Here is a 22285-nt window from a genome sequence, read left to right on the forward strand (position 1 = left end):
CATTTGCTACACTCCAGCKTTTAAGGACCAAAGCCAGCTCCTGTTAGGGTTCCCTAACTACAGTCAATAGCGCAGTTGCTTACAAGCAGTTTTACATGCTTTGGTAAATACCGTCTCACAGTGCTCTTTGGTAACCCCGATTGTGCTGGCTTTTTCTGTTACTTGTTTTCTCACCACAGACACTGCAGTTTGGGCCACCAGAGAGTTGTGAGACAAGCAGTTCACCAATCCGCTTTCCTACAAACTAAAATTTTCCAGAATGCCATTTAGGACTCCTTATGGTGAACGGACACAACAAATTCACTTAGTGTTTGGCTTTGTTATAAACACATATTATAGTGTTGGCTTTCGCAAATGTTAAGATGAGTGCTATGTGTGCGTTAAACACATATTGTAGTGTAAGTTCCTCGCAGAGATTAAAGGTAGATGCTATGTGTTGTGCATCATGATATAATATTGTCTTATTTGTAGAGAAGTTTAGTTATGTTTTTTATATTATAGCAAAACTATACAATAGCTGCAAAGAAAGTCACCAAAAAAACCCAGAATGGGGCCCTGATGGCAATGGTCCCTAAAGATAAGAAGCAGCTCAAAGCTGGAGAAAAGAATGCATACATTCACTAAGATGCTTAGCACCTTCGGGGTGGGGAGGCCATCGCCCCAGGGATATCAATTGCCAAACCAGCACAGACCCTGACAGTGAAAGGGTGGGGCTGGAAGGAGCGGAGGCTTTGAGAAAAAATATCTGGTGAGAAGAACTTGTAAAAACATCCATTGTTTGCGGCAAAAGGAATGTGGCTGATGGGACCCCTCAACCTTCAGACAACCATATCTGCAATGGACAGGCCAGGGGTCCCGTGACCCATTAGGGGCCCCTGCTACGGACACTTCTCTATCAACAAGGACCATCTGCTGAAGTTGTGGAATAGGGGTCACACAAACATGACCCCAGGAACATAAAACAACAAGACAGGTTTAAATATGCATAAATGTCTATGAATAGGCATTAGGCTGATGTAATACAGAATGTATTTAAAGAAGTTTCTATCCATACCSGGTGTGCCTCTGGCAGATCGCCAAGCACCCGACATCATCTCCTTTTGCTTTTATGTACCCTATTGGCACTTATTAAAACCTTTTAATTTTTACCAGGAGAGTGAACCTTGTTTTTCACAGCTTTGTCAAAACTTCATGGCATCCTGGCCTGCATCAGCAACAGCATGGCCAGCAAGAGAAGGACCAGTGACTCTCCCTCTCTCCTGAGCACTGGTGAGGCCACACCTCGAGTGTTGTGTCCAGCTCTGGGCCCCARTTCAGGAAAGACACTGRGGTGCTGGAGTGAGTCCAGAGAAGGGCAATGGAGCTGGTGAAGAGTCTGGAGCACAAGTGCTGTGAGTAGCCACTGAGGGAGCTGGGRGTGTTTAGCTCAGGASGGACTTTATTGCCCTCTACGACTGCCTGAAAGGAGGCTGCAGCCACATCAGGGTCGGTCTCTTCTCCCAGGAATTAGTGACAGGATGAGAGGCCATAGGCTTAAGCTGTGCCAGGGAAGGTTTAGATTGGATGTTGGGAAGAATTTTATAACAGGAAGGGTAATTAGATATTGGAACGGGCTGCCCCAGGAAGTGATGGAGACAGCGTCCCTGGAGATGTTTAAGGAAAGATAGGAAGTAGCCYTCAGTGCCATGGTCTAGTTAACAAGGTGGTGTTGGGTCACTGATYGGACTGGATGATCTCAGAGCTCTTTTACAATCTAATTAACCGTGTGACAGTGTTTCCACCAGCATTCGGCTATATCACGCTTCTCCCGGCGCAGGGCAGGGCCGGAGGTGGGCCGAGCACACGGCATTTCCGACCAGGCCGGCGGGGCCCCACAGCCGCTCCGCTCCCCGGCGCTCCTGGTGCGCAGGCGCGGCGGGGCCAGCGCGGGGGCGCGTTTGAAGCGTGGCGGGYGCCGAGCTCCCCGCGCCGTGCCGCCAATGGAGCCCGTCCTCACAGGTACGGGCTCGGCCGGGTGCGGCCGCTTCTCYCGGCGTGGCGAGAGCAGCCGCCGTGCTGGCGCGGGCTCCAAGCTGTCGCTGTCCCTGCCCCCTTTCGGCCCTTGCCCCGGCGCTTCCCGGCTGGGCAGACGGAGAGCGGCCGGGCAGGCCGGATGATGGGCCGCTCTGGGGCTCCGGCCGGCGGCCGCGGGGCGGTCAGGGCTCCCCCGCGGGYTGCTTCGACTCGCCGCGAACCGGCCGATCCCGGCGACGGGGCCTGTCCGGCYCCGGGTGGAGGCGGACTCTGCCCGGGCCCAGTCCCGGTTCCGCTGCGCGGCTGCCAGGACCGGCCGGGCCGGAGGCCTCCCTCCGCTCGGGCTGTCCCTTTGGGGTGGCTCCCGGTGGGACACTGCCCGGCGACCCCTCTGCTTTTCCTACCCCGGTCAGTCGTGGCTCTCTTCTGCATCTCAAAATTTCTGCCTCGCCAAGTTGCCCTCTCATGGCCCTTTTCCTCTGCCATCACCTCGTTCTCTGAGGCCTTCTCAGGCCGGCATTTACAAGAACCGATCTCTACTCAGAGTTCTAGTTCAAAAAAGCGCCAAGCTCTCCCTYATTTTCCTTTCCGTCAACTTTCCTTCCGTCAACAAAAACAACAAAAAGCCTCGTCTTTTGCTGAAATATATCTGATTAGCTGAAATTGACTAACTATTGTAAATCGCGCCTTTGGTCCTACTGCAGTGRCACGAAGCTTTGAAGTACCATCCCTTTATGTTCCTAGTTTGACCTTTACTGAAATGTTCAGATCTGTTTTTCTAGGAGAATTTTAGCTACGAAAAGTTCTAAAATATTTGATGCAAGAGGAAGAAACTATCTTTTCAAATGCAAGTGCAATGTTTTTCACAATTGAAAAATCAAGGGAAAAAGCAACTCTGGCAGAATGAGCCCCAATCTAGTAGATGAATGAACACAATTAAAAGCGCRTTGGAGTAGACTTACTTAATGTCTTTAATTCCCATTTATATCTGAAGTCATAGTACTGATAATGAGTTTTTTCCTAGTGGTTTGCATGAGGAAGTGGTTTATGTTTCATATTCCTCCTGTATGTGGAAAACATTCCACTAATTGTAAAAATACTTTAATCTTTATTAAAGTACTTCTATTGTTGGAGCATTTATTCTCTTTTTCATTTAGAAAGGAGACAGATGAGACTACATAATAATTAATCAGAAGGACATGCTTAATTATCTTAGTAGCTAAGATAATTAAGCAATATTTGCTAAGGATGACCCTTTAAAATTGAAACTCTCAGTTTTATTCATGAGTTCTGAGAGTTGATTTTATGCAGTTTGCATAAAGTTGTTTTAGGTGARCTGCCATTTCTCAAGTTTTGGGAATTTTGCTGATTTGTCATTCAGAATGGGAAATTGGCATAGCCAGTGGAACTGTAGGTCACTTTAGTGCCTGTCCTATGTAAAATTACTGAAGGGATGGTTATGAGTTTTATTTGCTTATCCTTTCTTGTCAGTACTTCAACTTTGGTTGTTTGAGGATATTCTCAACCATGACTGATTTGATTCCTTGAAGAGTTTGTTAATCTGCTTAATAAAGGGAGCTAATTAAATCTGAATACCTAAAGTTACATAAAGCAGCATAAATTTTATTAGCACCTATGTACCTAATTTTGGGTGCTTCAATATAAATAAAGTGAGAATTRAAATGAGTTGGAAACTGTTAAGTAGTATTTATGCAGAGTTTTCTGGGAGTTTGGACAAGCAGTAATTCTATTGTGGTTGTTTCATTTTGTTCTATAAGTTGTGTTATAGCAAGCTTTTAATTAATCTGAAGATTAGCAGTGATTAAATGATGGTAGGCATAAGCAGTCATATAAAGATAATGCATTGCTTGTTAAGCTGGTAGTGTGTTTCAAATAGATGAAGTGAAAAATTGTTTAACTAATGTCAGACTTCTAAGTTATTTCCATTATGACTAATTTAGGGGACATAAATACACTAAAAAAAAACCCAGTCTGCTGCTAAAATCTGACAGTTCACTGAAAGCTATATTTGCAACTGAATGCAATATGTATAAAAGAAAATTTAATTGAAAAGGCAGTTTAACCAGTTTTACCATAGGTACTTCTTAGTATGTATGTACTTCTTAGCTGTTGTTTTCTCTCTTCTGATTCAGGTATTTCTGCGTTCGTAGAAGTTTGGTCATCTAACAGAACAGAAAATTACTCAAAAACCTTCGAACAGCAACTTCTTGATATGGGAGCAAAAGTAAGAAAACTATTTTGAAATAAATACAATAGGAAAGATCTTAATTATAAATTAGCTTGCTTGTTCTGCTTGTCATGTGTATTGCTTTTTAGTATGAGTTTTTAAAGGACAGGAAGGAAGAAAATCCGACCTGAGAATAGACCAACATGCTGTAAAATTCTTGCTACTGACAGATGGGAAATGCATTTAAAGCCTTTCTACATCTACAGACCTCTTTGCATATTAATATGGTAGCATGCATTTCTTGGGAAGTGTTGGACTTGGCACATACTGTGGGCAAAGCAAATCTAAGTCTTGAAAACCCGAAGTTTACAAATATGTACCTTATATGGTTTTGTTTTTGTCAACTTGTAAGCAGCTGCTCTTAGTCCAGTATTTTCTAACTCAAGTAGTATGGCATTTTATTCTTTCATTCACTGTCCCACAAATTTGGATCAATTCCAGAAAGTGCTAGTAAAAATTCATCTAAGAGTTTCYGTATATGTCTCAGTGATTTTTTCCGTACCAGATATAGTTGACTCATAGGTACAAAACATGTTTAATTACCAGCTGTARCATTTCAACCAAAGTCAAACTGGCATCACCCCTTCTTGCACATTATTGCTAATTATTGGAAATTTTTACAGCCTAAAGAATATTTGTGTGGACTCCCAGTGCTCTTTAAATGGCYGTGTGTAGATGTCTCTTACAGTAATATAAGAAATCTTGCTGGTCTCCATCCCCAAATCCTCTCTTGCTGTAGGAAGTAAGCTGACTGAGTGTGACGGAACAGTAGGATAAGTGGTTTTATTGTTAAAGCAAACTCAATTCTCAATAAATAACTAGAGTAAAAAGAACAAGAAATACTTCTATGCTTTGCTATCAGATCTGTGTAATTCTATTCTGACGATGTCAGATTTTTTTCTCAYTGAAAATATGGCAGAAGCATAAGACTTCAACTCTCTTCAAATTGGTCAAAATAAACAAATATGGAGCAGGCAGATGGTACAGATGAGCCTATTTAGCAGATCCCTATGATTGAATAAAGATGGTGATGCTCCTACCCTATTCCAGACATTTCCTGATATTGGCTGAGCACATGATAGCAAGATGACGTGGTTCACTGTATCAGGAAATTAACTTCTAAATTAGTCATTTGCTAGGTTGTTGATTCAGACATCTCAAAGTAAGTTCAGCTGAACAGCAGAAGATGCGTAGGGTAAGGGAGGAGATGGGAAAGGTGAGAGGAAGGTGTAARGTAGTGCTCCTACATAATTTGGAGGCGAAGCTACATCAAGCATCCTTGGGACATGGGCTGTGAGCTGTATACTGGCAAAAGTGAATAAGTCATAACTTATCCCATAAGAGATTAATGGAYTATTGTACACTTAGATACTTAAATGTCATGAGGATTTGTCTAAGAAGTCATAATCAGCTTGCCATCCAAAAATTTTTGGAAAAGCTAATTAGCTTCCTTGAAGCTAAATATAGACCCAATGTTCTGTGAGCCAAGTACAACAAAAAGCTATGAATCTATTTCCATTTGACTGGGAAGATGGTCCAGTAAAGAATGAGTTATATTGATCTCACCACATCAACAATAACAACAACTGATCAAGCTGTTCTGTATAGGATACTTAGTCTCCACAAAGGAAACCTTGTTTTTGAAGAATGGAGTATCTGGAACTGAAAATATTGCTTGCCAATGGAGGCTGATAACTGAAAATTTGATTATCTGTGTTGACTTAAATTTTCTGYATTTCTCATTTTTTAAAGCATTCCCATACAATTTTTGTTTGCAGTACCTTCAGCCTTCTCTCAAAACTAAAAGTGATCTTTATCGATGACAATTAGTTTAAAAAGTAAGGTTRGCTGTACTCTTTAAGCCTCAGTTCTTTGCTACCTAAAAGATACTTTGTTATTTCTTTGGATAGCGWCATCTGCTTTCTGTCTTGGCTGTTGCAGAATTATGTTACATTGTATAAATAAAAATGYTGTGAGATTGCTGATGCATCTAGAGTAGGAAGCTGGAAATGGTAACCGACACACAAATGGCTACTCAATCCCTTTCGCCTGTATTAGCTTAACTAATGAGACTTGAGCTTTTGATTGCTTGAGGCATTTTGTTGAGAAAGATCAAGAGTCCTTGACATAATGTTTAGAATCAATTTTTACGCTAATGGTTTATRCACTTAAAATGTACTACACTAGCTGGTTTCATTAGCATTTTCCCATTATCAGACTTAAGTATAAACTCTCTGTATTTCTGCAGGTTTCAAAAACTTTAAACAAGCACGTGACCCATGTAGTCTTCAAAGATGGACGTTTGACTACATGGACAAAAGCACAGAAGATGGGTGTAAAATTAGTGTCTGTACTCTGGGTGGAAATGTGAGTACTCATGGTTATAATGAATGTGGCCTATTTCAGAGAAAATAGGTTCTAGTATTGTTTTCCTGAAAAACTTAAAAACATAAACCATTTTATGAACRTACTTGAAATAGTGATAAATCTTTGAGTAATTTATAACTTTTGCATAACATTATTCATAAAGTGTGTATCTTGCTTAAATAGGTGAAATGTTAAGTCTTAAAAGATGAATGCATTGAAGTAGTTTCATAGTATATTTGTTAATCATTCAGTGTTCTACTCCTTTGCTTAAGYAGTGAAGACAAGAATATTCAATTATGTTGAATAGGATTCTTCCATTTTCGTATGAAAAAGCACATTTCGTCAAGGGCACTGTACTTAAATCCTGTAAACAGAGTATATATATATATATATATATACCTAGTAAGAAAGAAAAGGATCCATATGTATGCTGGCTTTTAAGACATTTGGCAGATTCAGAATGAACTGCTTGAAGAGTTGTCTCTTCTACCATATGGAAAAAGCTAAATTCGTTTTTAAAAAAAAAATCCAAGAAGAATTTCAGCTGTGCARCTAGTCCTTGAGAATTTACTGGTCCATAGCTGCTTCTCTGAGTTTACAAAGTACTTGTGAGACCTAACTAAGATTTCACATGAAGTGTAAAAAYACAGTTTATGAATATGCATGTGTTWTACTCAATCACTGCAATTGATACATCAATGTGATGATGGAAATTAGAACATAAATCAAGTAAAGAGGGCCTTAGCTGTACCAGTTGTAATATGCATGGAGAGATAGTGGTTTAAGTGCAAAAGTTTGGGTTTTTTTTTAAAAAGTGGGGGCACAAGGGAGGATGGCAGATCTAAGGTCTATAGCCACCTAAATGTAGGCCAGTACAACCAGGAAACTTGTGCTGCCAGTCCATTAGCCAAAAAATAAATTCGTGGAGATCTTTAGAAGTAGGGTTTTTCTTTCTTGAAGTACATCAGGTATAGAAGTTACAGCCACACAATCCAGCCAGCTTTAACACTAAGGAAGAAGTACCTTAAGTTCCCAAAAATGTGGGCAGTGCAAAATTTTCTTTGTGTGAATATATCTTTCTGGGACCTGGTGTTATTTGAATGTACGACAATGATGATGGTTTCAATACAGCTGTAAAATTAAGTATGCTCTTCAAGTGGCTAAGTGTTTAAACACAAGATTTGAAATCTTAATCACATGAACTATAAACTATTTGAGACTTGGCTGTGCTACAGTAGAAAGGATCTTGTAAAAGTCCTGGTGATTAGCATCAGTAATGGAAGAAGCAGAGTGCCTCACAGGGGAGAGTCTAGGACGTGTCATACAGAAATACTGTTTCTGTCATGGCAGTTCCACCACAAGAGTCTCCTCTGCAATGCTGGAAGGCATTGGGTGGATGAACACTAAAAAGCTGAGGCATAGAGGCAACTGGACATGTGATAATGTAGGGGACAGCATGGAGCTTTGAAATCCAGGTATAAATGCCTCAAGAAACTTTAACTTTTGCTGAATAACAGCAACAAAGGAAAAGACAAGAGAAAGCATCTAGAGGGGAAAAGGCTGTTTGGTAGGAAAGAGAAGGCTAGCATCTTCCTGGTATTTTTTAATTGTTCCTATTATCACTTTCTGACCAAAGCAAGGTCTTGGTACCCTGCTTAGAAGATGAGGTTTTGTTGGAACTGGGGGAATCATCTGAAATAGATGTATTTTATTGCAGAGGAGGACCCAAGCTGTGAATTATGATTTWAACTTCTCTGTAGTCTTTTTCTTCTGCCCTTTAGTTTAAAGTCAATGCCAAAAGGTAAAGAAGAACATACATCTTAGATTGGTGCATACTGYAAGCAGAATTCAAGAGAATATCATATCCTTGGGCAAAGTATAGGTCAGGAGTAGTAAAAGCTTATATAAGATGGTAATGAATATTCTTACTTGTCGTAGGGTTATTCAAATGAGGCACAGGCAGTACAAAATTAAAATGAGTCTGTGTTAGCATACATGCTAATTTTTGGGTTTTGTGATAAGATGAAGGAACCTAAGATGACTAAATTACATGCCTCAGACACTGGTAGGCAGAAGATGGTCTATTAATCCTGTAACAATGTAAACAGGAAGGACTTATTAATATGTGCCAGTAAAATCATGTGAATGGAAACTTAGTTTGAGCCTGATAACCRTGTAAGCAAATAATGCAGAGTTCCTATGAGTTGAACTTTTAGCATTGCTGAAAAAGATTGCTTGATTAACCACCTGCTTCCTTCAATAGCAAGAGAAGCATTCTCAGAGTGGTCAAAAATGCTGTGAAATATTATTTCAGCAAATGTAATAGTATGTGTCAACTATCTAGCGTAGTCTGGGGCTTGGGGACTCCTTTAGGAGTGCAGTGCAAAACCAAGTGTCTTAGTTATTGCTTGGCTTTAGTTGGTTTGTGGATGGCTGTTCAAACTCTGTCAGAGAATCTTTCTGTAAGTATGTCTACAGTATAAAAGAGGTGTTCATACTGGAATACCAAACCCAAAAAGTTCTTTGACAATGCTTAAATTTAAAAAGGAAGAAGTTCYGTTAAGAAGCTAAGACTCATTCTTGTTGGTGTCAAGGAGACTGTTTAAAGCAGTCCTCTTAAGCATAACAGAAAGACAATCATTGCATTTTGGGACTTACAGTAGACTTGTACATTTTCATAGCAATGTCACCTTAGCAGTAGTCAAAAACTAAACTAAATAAAACATAAAACTTCATAKAGTGGAATGACAGCATTTTATCATTGTTATATGGAATGTTGCCAGGGGATGGCAATGAGCTTGACTGAAGTTATAAAATAGCTTTCTTACAAGATATGATTGAAGAGACAAGAATACTTCAGTCTGGAAAAGAAGTCAGAGTGGAGGAGGGAGATTACTGTGAACACAAAGATTTGCATAGAAAATGGGAGATGAATGTATGTTTTCCTTTCCAGTAGAAGAGTTGGAAAGTATTGCATTGATACGCTTGGAGGCAGATTCAGAGAAAACGGTAATGGTGGGTTTTAATAACACAGGGTTAGGCTGTAGAACTCCTTGTTGCAGAATCATAGTGAGCAAAGATTTACATGGGTTTAAAAAATAGCTGAAGCAATTAAACATTTTATCAAAACCTAAGTATAATATTGCATCTGACCATTTGACAACCAGAAGTCTATGGAAYACAGTAAACTCTGTGGGAATGTTTTGCTGTGTTTTTATGTTTTTACATGCTCTTAGAAATCTTGACATTGGAGGATATTACAGGATTCTGCAGTATATGGTATTTAATTTGGATGCTACTTTTTGATGTTTGAGCTCTGAAAATACCAGACAAGGAAGCAAATAATAAATAATCATTCCAGCATTTCCTGATTCTTCTACTTTGTGCAAAATATTCTCTCACTTAACAGCTATTGGACCCCTTCTTCCAATCTGTTAGACTTGTACCCAAGTGTTGCCTTCTCCTGAGCAGTGCTTAGGTCTCTCAGAGGACTATGCCCTATGAGCTGAAAAGTGCTCAGATGCTTAGACTCAAATGCCTAGACTTCTTCATAAAAGCCCAACACATTTGAAGGGTTTGTGCAGTATTTAGTGATTCTTGTCTTGTTGAACTCTGACTGGATTTCTAGTGCTCTCTCAAATGATGTGCCTCAAACCTTTATTGGAAGCTTCTGCTCTATGAGCATGTATTTGAGCCTAAACTGTATGCACTTCTACAGTTTAGGAAGTAATTTGAGAAGACAATTCTTTAATATGAAAATMAAAAATACAAAAAATTTATAACTGCAGATAAAGTTACTTTAAATTAAAAAAAAAATTTGCTTTTACTTTTTTTTTGCTTTTTAAGAATGATAGATATGTGTAACTTTAAAAATAGTGAACAAAAGTCATTTGCTATCATGCAAATAAATTTAAAGTTTAATACAAAATAAGTGACTGCTTTGGGATCACTGACAAAAAGTGGTTTTTTTATTGCTTCTTCAACACAATTACTTCCATGAGCAGCCAAAAAAAAAAAAAAAAATCAAAACTCAAGAGCAAGAAGAACCCAGTAAGAGGTGGAATTGTCCAAATTAGGAACTCTTAATATTAATACTTAATATTTCCACATCAAATGCGTAATTGTGAAGCTCGACCTGTGTTTTCTTAGTAGGGTAATTCATCTCACAAATAATTTATATAAATCATTTACATTCAGACTTGTTTGCAAGTAAAAAAATCTTAGATTTAATGGTAAAATTTTCTTCTATTCATCTTCTCTGAAAACAATGAAATCTCTGAATTGATGTAACTCTTCATGTACTTTGCATCTGTGCTGATTATTATCCAGAATTTAATAATAGTCTCTGAAGTCCAGCTGCTGAATATCTCTATTTGCAGCTCCTAAGATCTMTAAATTGAGTAAGATTGACAAATACCTGCAGGGGTTTGTCTTTCTCGTCCATTCAAACCCGAGTAAGGAAGGATGAGGCGGKTACAGGCTCACACTGTGGAGAGACTCCATCGCTAGGTGTCACCAGAGCCACGCGAGCAATTGCTGGGAGCACACTCCAGCAGCTTGGAAAGGTGTAGAAAATAGCGTGAGTGGGAATTTTGCCGTTTCAGAACTGCAATTTAGAGGGCATCATTGGCACAAAAACTGTTATTGCATATTTGACATATAATAGAGAGATTTGGGTTAGGGGAAGGTTAGCATTACAGTACTTATCTTAAAATTACTCACTTAGGAAGGTTTGGTGTTTCATTACTGCAGGGCTCAAACAATTCTTTTTACAATAAAGGTTCTCTGTCTTACAAATGAACAGACAAAATCAAGAGAAAAAAAACCACCAAATCTTCTCTATTGCACAGGTGTCGAGAAACTGGAGTWCGTGTTGATGAATCTCTATTTCCAGCAGTAGACACTAATGAAGGATTTTTACTACCAATCAAAAAAGTAAGCATGAGATTTTTWAAAAACCTTTTTTTTAAGTAATCCTAGAATAGTAAACTTTAAAGATTGAACTTGACTTTTTGACCTCAGGCATTTGAGTTGTTTAGTTGCAGAACATTCTGTAAACTTTATCTATCCAAGTAAGAGTTGAAAGAGTCTGTTGCTGTGATCATGTGGCATCTTATCTCAAGAAAGTATACTAAAAATCAAGTTTTTGTATTGGTGATTAAAAAATGAAGATTTAAATTCAAATTATATAATGATGACTAATAAAAAAAAAATGTTACTATGGCTTATATTTCACAGAGTTGTAACATATTTTTAAAACTATCTTTAAATTTTTAACCTTGCTGCAAGCAAAAAACCCCATTTGTTAGGTTCTTTCTTATTTAATGTGAAAGTTTACTTTGCAAAATGTTAACTTCTGCCTGTGACTCTCAAGGAGGTGATGAGCAGCGTAAATACCAATAATAAATACGGTGATGAAGTGATAGGCAATATAGGAAGTGCTGTTATTTGGCAGTTTTATACATATAATTAATAGCTTTGTCTGTCTTGTAGCACAAATGTATGCAACCAAAAGACTATGTTGAAAAAACTCCAGAAAATGATAGAAAGCTTCAGAAAAGACTGAGCCAAATGGCTAAAGAATTAGCTCTACAAAAGACAGCAGTTACTGCTGGTAAGAACAATTTTTTATTAAGATTCCAATATCTGAAGTTATTTCTTTAAAGTGCCTGATGTGGTTTTGGTGTTTATTGGTTGGGGTTTTTTGAGTCTTTTTCATCTTGCCATGGAAAATCAAGTTGGTGTAATTTTCACAGTGATCTTTGCAAATCTGTTGTGTTAAGTTGTGKTTTTTTTCTTTTCAAAAAAACAAGAAACTTCATTTGAAGTTGTTACAGCATTTAACTATTAATAAATAAATACAATTTCTTTTTGTAGAAACAGATGTACCAGTTTTATTATTTGAAGACAATGGTTCACTTATATACAGCCCTGTTAATAAGATGAAAGATAAATGCAATACAGTGGAAAGAAGAAGAAAGAATATGAAGGGAAAAAGAAAGAATCTTTCTCCTGCTGGTAAGAAGTTAAATTTTACTTAGCACACAGTGGTTGCAAGATAATTTTTTTATAATGAGGCTGTTCAAGAGGACCAATGTTTAAGCTAGACTTTCTAGCCATGTAAATTGATATTATCACCTCTTGATTAAACTTTACAGCAAGACTCTAAATCTTATTTTCCTGTTAAAATTTAATGTGGATGCCGTGCACGACAAAGATTGTAATTTTATTACTCACACTTCAACAATTTRAAAATGAGCCCAAAACTGATGAAATATCTGTCCAGGTACTGAAGAACAGGACTTAAAAGAGAAATAAATTCGAATAACCTAATTAAATAAATCTAGATGAATTTAAAATGCATATTCCAGTGGATTAAATCTAGATTATACTTTTCAGAATTTTTTTTAGTGTTTGTATTACCTTACTGAAAAAATATTAAGGTCTAAGTTATTAGATTTTGCCAGTTACTATAAAAAATGTTGAATGTAGAACATGTACATGAACTTAGATGCCTTGGTGGGGGGTTATCTTCAGTATTTGAAGTTTTAAGACATGCATTTATGCTAGACTGTCAGTTTCTAATTTCAAAAATAATTGTGAGAGGAAAGTAAAGAAACACTAATACATGGGTGAAAAATTAAATCTCGGTTTATTTTACTGATGCTTGTATTTATTTGCTCTTCTAATTTAAAGGTAAACCTTCAAATATTTTCAAAAAACATTTCTGCTATATCAAAACTTAGCTGCTGAATGCAAGATTTCACAGATTTTAGGCCTTAGAAATATCTGTAATAATTTCTAAATGGTTTGACATTATGGTATAGTTTCAGAAGAATGTGCTGCTGAGTTACCTAGAAAAAATGCATACAAATATCTAATAGCTTTTTTTGTATTCCTAGGTTCACAAATTACTCAAACACTTGCAGGTAGCTCACCAGGAGACTGCCCACTTTCTACTTGTGTCTTAACTAATTCAGAAGATGTGCTGCTACCAGGTATTTATTACAACTTCATATATTACAGAAATTGAAAATGATGCATGGCCTTTATATCTTACTTTGGAAAGTTCCGGTCTACTAAAATGGGAACTGTATCTATTTTCTCTGTCTTTTATATTTAAAGYTGAATTATCTTTTCTTAGTGACAGAAAATACGTTATACTAAGTCAAGAAAAATGGAGCATGAAGGATACCACTGGCTGAATGCTCTGCCTTACTGCTGTATTGCTTGCCTCACTTCCTTCTCTTTACTCATACCATTCCCTWTTAATAACTTCTCCTGACATTGTGTCAATCTTCTCTGTTCCTAACAGTGGTCATATAAGTAATACAGATCACACACCAAATACTGTGATGTRGGAAGCTAAAAAGACATCTGAATGAGGGTGAGACCTCAAGGAATTGAAACGTCTTCCAAATTTTCAGTTGAAAGTTAGCCTAAAGTGTTTTGCAGCTTAAGTAGTCAGGTTTGAAGAAATAACATGAGTAAAAATAAACTGGCTTTTTAGATGTTTTATAGTTTCAGATGGATTAAAATAATTTGTTAGCAAGGTAAGAACCTCATAAAGTTATTCTCATAAGCGTAGGGGCTTGTTCCTGTGCTTTGGAATATTAGCAGGGTGTGAGAGAGAAGATTATTGTGAAGTCTGCTGAGCTACATGAGTGAATATCTTAATACTATTGCTTATGCATGCAATAAGTGTGTGCTTCAGGCCTCGTGTTGTCTGTCAGTCACAAGGGCAAAAAGCTCAAGTCAGATGCTGGCACCTGATCTCAGTAGAAAAGTGAGGAGAAGGGAGTCTGGAATTCGTAATGAGGGCCACTTGAGCAGTTTGCCTGCTCTCTGTTCTCCCTCAGCAGTAAACTATASCTCCTGCTTTTTTGAGGTGTTGTATTTTATTGACATCATACAGGAGTTCTGTCATGTTGGCTTACCTGAAAACAGGGTGGGTATCTTGAAGCCTGCAACAACTTGTTATGTCTTCATGCAATGTTAGTGAGAAGGGATATTTCAATACTGGAAATAGCATAGCTGTGCCAGCAAACTGTTTTATTTTGGTGGATTATTTATGTGCTGATGAGATAGAGCATTGTGATTTGCTTTGCTTACGTCCCTTCATCTTTGCAACTGCACCATGTAATTTTACATTAAGAACAGACCACCAATTCCCATGACAGCATTCAGTGTAGCTGCCATCTCTGATGCTCTGTGACAGTGGCCCCTGTGTTTGTAACTGAGAGATATGAGATTGGTTTATAACAGTATCAAAAATTCAAGAGCCAGGTTAATTTGAGGATTGAAGCTAAAACTTCAATAATTGTCTGTATGAGTCTGATCATTTCATGTGAAATTTCTCCCTGTATTTTTTCTTAATATAGTTAGCTACACCATAGGTTTAAAAATATTATGTATATTTAGTAAGCAAATAACATCAAGACTTCCCCTAAAACCTACAGGAGGACTTAAAGAAGCATTATTACTGCAACATTGCACTCATCATCTGCTTAAGCAAAAGCATCTGTTGCAATCATCTGATTGTAGAACAATGAGATTTTTAGAAATGTATGTTGATTAGTCAGACATCTAGCTTGTTTCAGAGGAAGTTATTCTGAAGAGTTATTACTAGATTCTGTATAACACCTAACACAAAATAATTTCATAAGAATAACTACAATAAATGATTCTTTTTCTGCATTCTAACTAATTTTAATGCATTGTGTTGATATGTATGGTATACTACGGTGTTGTATTTAATTTCATCTTAACTGAAAAAACTTCCAGGTGATGCTAATGCTTTGGTAGCAGAAAGGCTATTGAGTTTCCACTGTTACTGTAGCTAACTTTATCAGTATATAATTTTGCTGGTTTTCTCTATAAATGCAAGAGGAAAAGCCAGTTCCTCTGCTGCTTTGTGTCTAGAAAGCAGACAGAACAGGATTKGTGGGTGCTTACGACCAGGTAAGGAGATACAGTAGCTAAAACCGTTGTAGGTTCTTGTCAACAATAGAATGTGCTTTGTTTCTAATCCATTTTCTGTTTCATTTTTGTTGACTTGCCATATAATAGACAGAAAAGTGGCTAAATCCTTGTTTTTTCAGTTCAGGAATTCCATATATGTGTTACTGAGAAATTGATACTCCTGTTTTGTTCAATACATTTATATTGCCACGTTTTTTTGTTTTGCAGGAGAACAAATGGAAGACTGCTTGAACACAAGTTATCTTTGGGGAACTGAGAAATTAAAGACACAGAGCACAGGGTTAGCAGAACATGCCTGTGATACCTGGACTGATATTCGTGTATCCATGAGAGCATCAGTGAATTCTCTATCACATGGGAGTGAGCAGAACTTAACACCAAAACGACATGCCAGAAGTTTAACAATGAAACAGATTATACAGCACACTCTGGATGACAAATTGTTTCCAAAGAATAATCAGAAGAATGAGAAGAGCAAGACTACTTCAATTGCAAATGAAAGTTCTCTTCTTGAGAGCTTTGGACAGATTACTCCTTCCAAAAAAATAGTCCAGTTAAATACTGATCCCGCTTTGAGTGACAGTCTCTCTAATTCACCTATGAATAATGAAGATTTAAATACATGTTCACTGGATAAAAGCTTTGCTGTKGACAGAAATTACTGTCTTCTTGAGGACAAGAAGAAGAAGAAGAAACAACAAACATTACGTAGTTTGAAGTTGGCTACCTCAGAACTGGATGCCTCAGGCTCTAAGGGGTTCTTGCAAGCAATTACTACATAYAGCAAGTCTTACTGCACTGAAGAGRCTTCTTATGAAGACTGCTTTTCATCATCTAATTTAAACAAATATAGAGTACAGATACGAGTACCAAGGGAATCAGAGAATCCTCCTGAAGTTTGTTGCAAAGACTCTTTAAGCATGGACCTACATGATGTGAGTTTCTGTAAGCCACATAATACTACTAAGAAAAGCAGGAAAAAGTCTATTTCAGTGAATGATTTTCCTGTAAAGAGAAAGACCAAGACAGCTAAACATCCTGGATTAAGTATATCAGGTGGTGAAAAAGATGACACTGGAGAAGCTCTAGACTGTGATGATGTGAATAGGCTGCCACAGCACGGTCATGAAAAATCCTACAACAAGATGAATTACASTGCTCTTACTACTGGTAAGTTACTACTTAGAGCTGGAGAATCAAAAGATACCATACTGCATTAGATATGCAACTAAATGCAAAATGAACTTCCATTTCCAAAAGGAAAAATATTTCAGAAATACACCAAAAGAAGAAAATACTGTGGTGCTGACTTTATTACTGAGTAAAATAAATGAGTGCGTAGAATCAAAAAGATCACATATTTGTTTTCCTATACCTTACAAAAATAAAACCATAAGAGATAAGGAAACTGCTCACCATGTACAACAGAAGTACTGTTGAGTCTTCTTTCATCCTAATCTCCTCTCTGTTGCTATTAAAAATCTGTTCAAGAAATCAAAGTCTTTCTTCTTTACATGTTATGGTGTTCTTGTAAATTGTTTATGAGTAATTCCTTATCATAGGTTTCCTTGTTCAAATTATTTTTACTTCACAAGTAAAAATTGTTACTAAAATTGCAGTTAAGTTCATAAAATCTCTGGTGGAAAAAAAATATTTGAGTTAGCACTTTTTAACTTGTGCAGTGATGAAAATGAAATACGACCTGCAAGAGTTGCAATGTAACTGTCTTTTTCAACCATGACTTTTTTATATGAAATTTATCATAATTTTTAATAATAATTTTAAGAACATTTTTTATACTTAAGCATTTTCAAGTTGGTTTAGCGAAAGGTATTTCATTGTAAATGTATACTAAAATATTGAGTGTCAGAAACTTCTCTGAAAGATGCTGCTAAGTTGCATTGGGGTAATCATTTTCAGATTTTGGTATTTTGCATTTTGTCAAGTTTGCCTGGGTCTGAATATTTGTAATTATAATGGTATATTTTAATAATYTATTTTCCCTAGAAAATTCTGTAGTAGTGCATGAATTAATTATATGAAACTAATTATTAGCTTGAAGACCTCAACAAACTTGCTATGAGACTTATGAAATMCAGTAGAAATGTTGGACCATGACTGTGCCTATGAGTAATAAATTGCTGAACTCTGAGCTGCTGTTTTGAGTCCACTACACCTGTATTTTAATATCTGTAGTACATGATTTTTAACACAGTTAAGAAARCATTGGATGCAAGTGTAGGTTATACAGCTATAAATGTATACCCATAAATGAAAATTTCTGTTCCAAGTGATAGAGGAGCCATAAAGGATAGGTGCTATGTTGGATTTTGTTCCCACCAACAAGGAGGTAGTGGTGAAGAATGTGAAGTTCAAGGACAGCCTTGGCTGCAATGACCATGAAATGCTGGAGTTCAAGATCCTTGGGGCAGCAAGGAAGGYGTACAGCAAGCCTGCTACCCTGGACTTCAGGAGAGGAGGCTTTGGCCTTACCAGGGATTTGCTTGGTAGAGTACCACAGGAAGAGGTACCCAAGGGAGCTGAATGATACTCAAGGATTGTCTCCTCCAGACTGAAGACCAATGCATCTCTACAAAGAGGAAATCATGGAAGAATGCCTGGAGGCCTGCATGGATGAACATGGAGCTCCTGTACAATCTCCAACAACAAGCTACAAACAGGTAGCTTTCAGAGAGTAGAATCAGGGAAAGGTAGCCTGGGGGGAACACAGAGAAATTGAACAGCCGTGGATCTGATTAAGAAGGCTAAAGCACTATCACAAGTAAATCTGGCCAAGGATATCAAGGGTAAACAAAAAATCCTTTAGGTGCATCAGCAACAAAGGAAAGATGAGGCAAAATCCCTAGCAAAAGCCTGGGTCCTCTCAGGAATGATAAAAAAAGTCTTGTTGCCCAGGATGTAGAGAAGGATGATGTACACAACACATTTTTTCCCCCAGGCCTCACCAGCAAGTGCTTCAGCCGTGCCACCAGTGTTGTAGCAGATGAGAGCAGGGATTGAGGGAATGCCTGCTGTAGGAGAAAYTCAGGTTTGAGACCTCCAGCTCTGTAGCCTTCAGCTCAAGAAAGAAGTTGACCTGTTGGAAAAAGCCCAGAGTAGGCCATAATGATGATCCTCCACAGGGCTGGAGCACCTCTCCTAGGAAGACAGGCTGAGAAAGTTGGGAATGTTCAGCCTGGAGAAGAGAAGGCTCTGAGGACAGTACTTAGAGAGGGCTTACAAGAAAGCTGGAGAGAGGCATTTCATGGGGGCTTGTAGTAAAGGGACCAGGGGAAACAGTTTTTGAATTAAAAAGAGTAGGTTTAAGTTAGATATTATCAAGAAATCAATTATTCTGTGTGTGCTGAGACACTGGAACAGGTAACCCAGAGAAGTTGTGGACCCCTCATCCCTGGAAKTCTTCATGGTGAGGCTCGATGGTAACCTGGTCTAGTGGAAGGTGTCTCTGTCTATGGCTATAGAGTTGGAACTAGATAATCTTTAMGGTTCCTTCCAACCCAAACCATTCTATGATTCTATATGAACTCACAGTTTGTGGTTTTTACCATGTGTTGATGTACTAGAAAACGATCCTTAAATTACATAGTTCCTGATGTCAAAGAACAGTCTGGTTTTCACTAAATAGTCATGGAAACAAATAGGGAAGGAGAAAAATCACAGRGTATTCTGAGCTGGAAGGAAGGGATTCACAAGGATCATCAAAGTCCAGCTCCTGGCCCAGCACAGGACAGTCCCAAGTATCACACTATATGCCTGACAGTATTGTCCAAATGCTGCTTTCACTCTCTCAGGTTTATTTACTATGTTTAAACTTAGGTATTCCAGTTAATTTTAGATTTAATTATAACTTTGAAATTCTAGCAACTAAATTATGATTACTGTTCTAGAATGTCATGCTTTTATTTTATTTTTTATTATTATATTGGAACAACTTGTTTAAAATAATAGATTTTAGAGGACAGAAGAAATGGAATAGCATTCAGCAAATAAAAGTTATCCAATGYTTATACTTTTTATCCTTTTTGTTAGGAATGTCTGTAAGTCTCTATTTGTGTTTGTAGTGATTTTAATAGTATTTGTGGTTTTGTATGGCCATTTTCCCAAGTATGATTTATTCAGCTTTGTACATCTTTTATGTCATCAAGTAGGACCTCAGGTTTTGACAGCTTGAATGAGCTCACTTAAAATGGAAGGAATCAATAATGTAAGAGAAGTTGTGTTTTTCCTTATAATTCAAGTTTTGTCGAAGAAAATGAAAATCTTGTATTTCACTTGCTCCTGTGATTCTCTATAATGGAATAATTGATTTTTATTAATTATGGGTTAAGCATTTCTGGTTTTTTTAATTGAATGTAAGTTGTTTCTTGTCCTTTTCAGTAAAWAAATAGTAAATTGGAGGGGTTTCCTATATATTGTACATTATTTGAAAGCTGGTAAATCCAGCATATTTTTAAAAACTAATGAATTCTCTTAATTTGTCATATATATATGGTTAGAAGTAATCAAATAGCCGTATAAAATATTCTATCTGTAAATGTTTTAAATATCAAATATCTCATTTTTTTGTTGTGATTTTATGTCACTGGCATTTTACCCAGTATCTTTAATGACAAGAAGACTTGATAAGCTATATTTCCACAGACTTCTTGGAACATTTTATTTTAAATTAGAAGTGTAATATGCAGGCTAATCTGAAACCAAATTTTCAAATCCTAACACTTAKGTGGTAGCACACTTCAGGTTCTTTTGTAAGGCGCAATCAAGGCTGCCCAGTTATTGTGCTGAAATAAATACTGCTGCTTACTTCCATCTTACTCCGGGTAATGCAACTGACTCTTCATCTGAAAGCTACAACAATAAATAATAATGGACAAGGAATGCAAGAGTGTGTTCTCTTATGCTTTTAACAGACTAAAACCACTTAGAAATTTAAACTCAGACTTAGCATTACTTCCAGTCTTAAAAATAAACGTAAGGCTTATCTGAGTGAATTTTATATATTCATGGTAATGTGGGAGGCAAATAATTGGCAAAAATACTTAAACTAACACCCATTATACTGTAATTAAAGTAATTCAGTGTTAAGGTGGGAAATCTGGAATATCATTCTGATATTAGGTGCAAGAATCATTGCACTGAATTTAGATTAATGAGTTTTACCTGATTTTCTAGGTGCTATGGGGCTCAATGCTGGTAAAATACTGTATATGTCTTTAAAAGTACACATGTGAAAACTTCCTTAGCTTTGGTGTGCCTTTTGGTTTTTTCAGCTTTGGAAGAAGATAGAAGCTCACTAAAAATATTGTATAATATCCTYTATTGACATTTTATTATGTCCTTTTAATAAATAAATGAGGCATGAAGGAGAAAACTTTCTTCCTTAATTCCTCATTTGGTTTATCTTCACAGAATGTTGAATTTTAACTAATTACTAAAACAAAAAAAGGATGAGTATTTTTGAATAGAGGAACAGGTTGAGGATTATTTTGATGACATCAAATTTGTAAAGCCCGATACAGTTGGCTTACAGCACATAACAAGCTACATACAATTGTTATAAACCATTAACAGGTACTCTCTGGGGGGGCACGTAAGTTTCCAGAAGACTGAAGAAATCATGTTCTGTGTAATAAAAACTTGGTGTTTGCCCATACCTCAGTAATATCTACAATCATAATAACAGCACAAGGTATTAAATATTTTGTGCATGTGTTTACTAATGAAGGATTACTAATGATGACAAACTCAGACTTAATTTCTTCATAGTTGGAGTAAATACCTCTATGGATAAATACAAAATAGTAGATACAATAGARCTTAATTTAAGTGACACTTCATAAAAATATTTTTAAAGTCAAGAAACATACTGTAGAAAATTTTTTTTTTAGATAGACATGATTTATTTGACCAAGCAGAACTAGCTCATTGTGCCTGATAAAAATTGCTTTTTAATTCAAGAGAAATATCAAATGGAATTTTGAAGATAATATTCAGGTTCTGAACTTCTCATTGGTGTTAAAAGTATCATGAATGAGTAGAAGCTTCAATTGCAAAGTAAAATCACTCTATTTGTGATAACACTTCAGAGGGCTCAGTTGTTGATTTTGGTGCCAATCACTGAGCAGTGTTTTAGAAGAGCTCTTAGGAGATCTAATAGACCACAGTGGCAGAAGTTACCTGCATAATTGAACTTAGGGGAAACTAACACTGGATGCAATTGCTTTAAAAAGTGCTGTCAACTTTAAAGTCCTCTACAAAAAGGTATTAAATATGAAATCTCATTATTTGTGCCTAAGCAATTGCTTTAAAAAGAAGTAATTAGAAAAAAAACAGAAGGTAGTGAAGCTTAAGACCTATAGGATGGAAAAGCTGGGAAGTGCTTGAGAAGTCTTGATAGACAGGGACAGAATAGCAGAGAATAACCCTTATTTATGTATTGCCTAAGATCCCATAGCAGATAATCAGAGATGAGGAATAGTATCCTCCCTTCCTTCCTGTAAACATGAAAACTGCACAGGAGTGGACCCTAAATAGAAAGAAGCCCAAGAATACAGATCTTAAGACTTTTAAGCCCAAGTGGGACAAGTGCTGTGGAGCACGAGTATTCAGGCCAAGAGTAGCAAAAGGAATATTATACCACTTTTCACTGTCAGA

The 22285-nt window shown here is 37.1% G+C and overlaps 1 protein-coding gene across 1 annotated transcript in view; it reads left to right on the top strand.

Moving 5' to 3' along the window:
* Nucleotides 1-2156: 2156 nt before the first annotated feature.
* MCPH1 (microcephalin 1) overlaps nt 2157-22285 on the top strand; it is a gene marked incomplete at its 5' end in the record, with an annotated part of 45300 nt that continues 25171 nt past the window's right edge. The window contains 8 exon segments of the mRNA XM_057375902.1: nt 2157-2421; nt 4167-4258; nt 6510-6628; nt 11479-11563; nt 12122-12242; nt 12506-12646; nt 13531-13626; nt 15818-16780. Coding sequence (XP_057231885.1) covers nt 2157-2421; nt 4167-4258; nt 6510-6628; nt 11479-11563; nt 12122-12242; nt 12506-12646; nt 13531-13626; nt 15818-16780 — 1882 coding nt within the window.

This window comes from Malurus melanocephalus, unplaced genomic scaffold, assembly GCF_030028575.1.
Source record: "Malurus melanocephalus ecotype Western Australia unplaced genomic scaffold, MMel_1.1 scaffold_263, whole genome shotgun sequence".
NCBI lineage: Eukaryota > Metazoa > Chordata > Aves > Passeriformes > Maluridae > Malurus > Malurus melanocephalus.